General features: G+C 48.0%; 1 protein-coding gene across 1 annotated transcript in view; it reads right to left on the reverse strand.

The window, feature by feature from the left end:
- Positions 1-1332: 1332 nt before the first annotated feature.
- The window catches only part of GSDMB (gasdermin B), a 14955-nt gene continuing 11120 nt past the window's right edge, over positions 1333-5167 (reverse strand). The window contains 6 exon segments of the mRNA XM_017869262.1: positions 1333-1696; positions 2158-2228; positions 2587-2725; positions 2851-3011; positions 4896-4925; positions 4928-4989. Coding sequence (XP_017724751.1) covers positions 1544-1696; positions 2158-2228; positions 2587-2725; positions 2851-3011; positions 4896-4925; positions 4928-4989 — 616 coding nt within the window. The 3' untranslated portion in view covers positions 1333-1543.

The following is a 5167-nucleotide window of genomic DNA, read 5'->3' on the forward strand; positions in this document are numbered from 1 at the left end:
AAAAAAAATTTAAAAATTAGCCAGGCATGGTGGTGCACACCTGTAGTCCCAGCTACTCAAGAGGCTGAGGAGGGAGCCTGGGAAGTGGAGGCTGTAGTAAGCTGTGATTGCTCCACTGCACTCTAACCTGGGTGACACAGCATGACCATGTCTCAAATATATATATTTGTGGGAGATTACTTCCTCCAGAGATAATTTGTGTTTGGTTCTGACAGGCATCTGGGAGTCCATTCAATCCAAGACCCCCAAAAACCAAGTTCACAATTTGAGATTCTCTGGAATTCTCAGAGAATACAAATGCAGGCTAAGTTCTGAGAAAAGACTGGGCTGTGGTTTCTGCAGAATTTTTTTTCCTTTCCTTTTGCTAACCTTTTCCTCACTCAGTACCAAGAAAGTCTTCCCTGCAGTCCCCTGGGGGTGCAGTAAGAATAATAAGTTTACTGCTGATTCACCCTAACCCTTACAGTGTAGCCATTTGAGATTAGTCTAATATGGTAGGGAAGGTTTCCTTTTACTAGACTCGCAAACGTGGATAGGCCCTTGGCCTTGGCTTCTGGAGCCATCAGTCCAGGAGGCTAGCCAAATCCAAACTTACTTTGCCTGGATTTGCAAATTATCAATCCCCCTCACCTGGGGCAAAATTACTTTAATGTTCTTTAATTTCACTTACCTCTCTGGGTCTCTACAAAGAAAGGGGAGGTCACAGAGTAACTTCACCTGCTAATTTATATTTGGGAAATGTTTGAATGGTTTATAACAAGCATATATTTCTTTAACTTTTAATTACAGTTTCTTTAAAAATATCAAATAGAACTAAAAGGCTGGCCAAGTGTGGTGGCTCACGGCTGTAATCCCAGCACTTTGGGAGGCCAATGGGGGTGGATCACTGGAGCTCAGGAGTTCGAGACCAGCCTGGCCAACAAGGATGAAACACCATCTCTACTAAAAATACAAAAATTAGCCGGGCATGGTGGCGGGCACCTGTAATCCCAGCTATTCTGGAGACTGAGGCAGAAGAATCACTTGAACCCAGGAGGCAGAGGTTGTAGTGAGCCGAGATCACGCCATTGCACTCCAGCCTGGGCAACAAGAGCAAAACTCTGTCTCAAAAATAATAAATAAATAAATAAATAGAAGGCTGATGATAAAAATAGCAATCTCCTGTCTACTCCCAGTCCTACACCTCCCAGCCTGCACTCCTTTCATTGCTTTCTAGCTTCCAAAGATGTATTAAAGTTTCTTATCTGCTGCTGCATTCTTTTCATCCTTGTAGGTTTATACAAAGCTTTTCTATTGCTTTACTGTCATTTAGTGAGGCTTCAAGAGACAAAATTAACATGCACAACCTGCCACTTTTAATTAGAAGCATAAAATCCAGGCTGATTTTGGACGTTAACATGGAGTCAATGGGATACATCAAAGAATGGTTGGCTGCTTGTTTTAAAGAGGTCCCGCTGGTAACAGGATGGTAGTGACGATGGCAGTAAGGACAGACCGGTGAAGGGAGAACCCAGAGGCTTGTGGGGAGAAAGGGTTTTTGTAGTTAGGAAGAGACGGAGGTAGGCCCCTCAGCCAGCTCCAGCAGGATAGAGACAACAACATACAGTGCACAGGGAATTCGTGCCTCAGGGTCATAGTCCATGTCATGAGGACTGCTGACCAGCTCATCCCAGTTCTGCTCCACGATAGGTTTCACCTGGAAGGAAACCCACCAGATTGTAAAAGCTAGGAATAGTGATATACCAGAAATGGCAAATATTTGGCCACACTCCTTACTGCTGAGCCGATAGGCAGACGTAATAATCCATCATGGCACTCTTTCCTGCAGAGCCCGGAGAGCTTCATAGTCTCTCAACATAGTGGCAGGCTCTGCTAGTCAATCTGCACCGGAACTCAAGATCACACCAGCTGCTATCCTGAGACTAACCAATTTGCACCCCTCTCTTGCCCATAGATAAACAACAGAGCCTAAAGAACCCATTACAAATTGTCCTGGCAACTCTGTGTCCAGGGAATTGTCACAAACCAGCTGCATGGATGTGAGCTGGCAGAAAACTATGGAATAAGAAGGGGCTGTACCCTGGGACTTCTGGGTCCCTTGAGCATATGGGCATTCCCTTCCACTATGACCCTGGCCCTCAGCCCAGGCTGTCTCACCTGGTCCTTCAACAGAGGAAAGGTCCCCTTCTCCAGGGCCTCAGCCACAAGCTGCTGCTCCTCAGACAGCTCTGGGGGTAAAGAAAGAGAGTGGTTGGCAAAATGGAGAGATACATGGTGGGACAGGGCCTCAGTGGCTGATCATACCCAGAACATGCATCATCAAAAGGTTCCAGAGAGCCCCTGGGAGTGCTAGATGAGAGTTGCTCCAAACGGGCCTCTGCTGCGACTCCTGCTTCCCTCTTGGCCTGCAGGAGTTCATAGACAAGGAACCAGCCTCTCAGTGCCTGGTCTGAGGAAGACATGAAGTGGTACCCCCCTATGAACTGTGAAGAGCAATGTGCAGCCCCTCCTCCCAAGATGTGACTTCCCACAGGCCTCTCTGCTCACACTTCCTCCACCCCAGCCTACAGCGAGACCCTTCCTCACCTAGCAAGGCATCCAGGAAGTCCAGAATGGCTTCTGCATGCACTTCTACCAAGATCCCAGCAGCATTAAAAAGGCTGCTTAGGAGAGGATTGACTGGGTCCTCCATCTGCAGCTCCCCGAAAATCAGGACCTCAGATATCTAGGGCCAGGAGTTGTGGGAGATGAGCACCAGTCTCACCAGAGCAGACCATCCTCACTGTGCCAACTGCCCTCCCCTCTGGCTCCTCTCTCTCTCTGCCTCAGTGCTTTCTTAGGGGCTCTTACTCTTTGCTCTAGATCCTGCCGAAGCTCCTCCCTGCCGAGGCACTTAGTGAGGAAGTTTAGTACATCTTTCCTCTTGTCCTCCGTCAGTTCCTGGAGGACACTTTCCATGTTCTCCAACTTCTCCTTCATGTTTCTGGAATCCTCCGAACCCAAAGACTTTGCTGTAGAGGCAGCAGTTGAGAACCTGGGCCACCCAGCCCAAAAGGCTTTATTTCTGAGGCTGTTACTTGTCTGCCTGTCTTCTGGAGACCACCCCTTTGTATCTTCCCTTCTTCCAATCTTTCCGTGTTAAAATTAAGCATCCTTCTTCCGAGATACCTACCATCATTACCTCCCACTGACCCCACTTCCATCTTCCATCTCCCCAGCTCACCCTCAGTCTAGTCCCAACCCCAAATTCTTCTCCACCTCCGGAAAAAACAAAAACTTGGTTATTTGGTCCTTGCCATTCAAAGTGCAGTCCTCAGGCCACACTGGAAGTAATTAGGATTTGGAGAAAGTTAAAGCAGTGGTTCTCAACCTTGACTGCATGAGAATCACCCAAGGAGTTACTCCAAATCCTGATGTCCAGGCCACACCCCCACAATTAAGTCAGAGTTTCTGGAGATGGGACTCAGTCGCCACTAGTTTTAAAGTTCCCCCGTGTGATTTCAGGGTATAACCAACGAGAACCACTGCGTTTAGAGGAGACAGATGCAGCCTCCAGACTAAAGTTGAAACCTGCTAGGCAGTGCCCCTCCTTCATACGTACTCAGCTGACCCCACCTGAGCAGCAGTCTTGAGCCACTCAGGGTGGGTTGGTGCAGCCACCCTGAACACACTTGGCAATCACCCTTACCTGAACAGGATGAAGCACCATCCTTCTCTGCAGAGAGAGGAAGACTTATTTCAGAATCTTTAGATCACCTCCTGTCCCCTGCAGACTTCTCTTCCCAGTGATGGAAGTTTTCACTCTTGCAATCTGAGCCCTCACGGCTGGTACCAGGGAGCCTGCATCCTCATTAGTGTGTGTCCATGGGAAAGCACTGTATTTGCAGACCCCTCCCACCTCCTCAAAAACAGGCAGTCATAGGACCGTGCCTAGATGACTGAGGAAGAAGCTAAGGCCCAGAAAGGGGGCAGCATACACGCAGTCGCTCCGCAAATTTGGGTCAGACTTCTCTATCCCTTTCCAAGCTCTCTTAGGCAGTACAACCCTGCTGGGATCAAGGGGAAAACCTAGAAATTCCAGAGGAAGCCACATAATTCAGAATCACAGGGACCTTCTAGTCTCACTCCTTTATTTCACAGTCAGGAAAGGCCAGGCACGGTGACTCACGCCTGTAATCCCAGCACTTTGGGAGGCCGCAGTGGGTGGATCACTTGAGGTCAGGAGTTTGAGATCAGCCTGGCCAACATATAGTGAAACACTGTCTTTACTAAAATCAAAAAAAAAAAAAAAAAAAAAAAACTGAGCTGGGCATGGTGGTGGGCACCTATAATCCCAGCTACTTGGGAGGCTGAGGCAGGAGAATCGCTTGAACCCAGGAGGTAGAGGTTGCAGTGAGCCGAGATCACACCACTGCACTCTAGCCTGGGTGACAGAGGAAGACTCTGTCTCAAAAAATTAAATTAAATTATATTAAAGTCAGGAAAACTGTGACTTGAGTGGCTGTAGAGCTAGTGAGTGGCAGGGTGGGACTAGACCCTGAGACTGCCTGACTCCAGTCCAGGACCCTTTTCACAGCCAGTGTTGTCATGCTGGAACTGGCCAAGTCATTTAATTGTGCTTCCTAGGCCAAAAAGCCTTCAGGGAGGGCTGTAAGCTCAGGATCCAGCTGACTGCCAGCACAAAGTTGTCCTAGGAGCAGCCTGGAAACCCTAGTCCAATGTACAATCCAGACTCTTCTCCAACAGGCTAATTTTTCTCCTGCGTTTGCCATGGTTCCCACCTGTGGGTGCATCCTACCACATCCTTGGACCTAACCACTCTATAATTCCATTTTTAAAAATAGTGTTCTTGCCCATTCTGAAATGACGAACAGGAAGCCCAGCAGCTCACTCACCTTCTGGAAAGGATTTTGTTTTGTCCCTCAAATATCTAAACCAGCACCAAAAAGGGAGGGAAAAAACAAGTTATTGGAGAGACCAGTTCTCACTCTGCAAGTTCCCTTTCTCCCGTGCCTCTCAGGAGAGACCAGTTCTCACTCTGCAAGTTCCCTTTCTCCAGTGCCTCTCAGGAGAGACCAGTTCTCACTCTGCAAGTTCCCTTTCTCCAGTGCCTCTCAATCCCCACACCAGCCTCCAATTAAAAAAAAAAAAAAAAAATCTTATTTTT

This window comes from Rhinopithecus bieti, unplaced genomic scaffold, assembly GCF_001698545.2.
Source record: "Rhinopithecus bieti isolate Rb0 unplaced genomic scaffold, ASM169854v2 scaffold_5019, whole genome shotgun sequence".
Taxonomy (NCBI): Eukaryota; Metazoa; Chordata; class Mammalia; order Primates; family Cercopithecidae; genus Rhinopithecus; species Rhinopithecus bieti.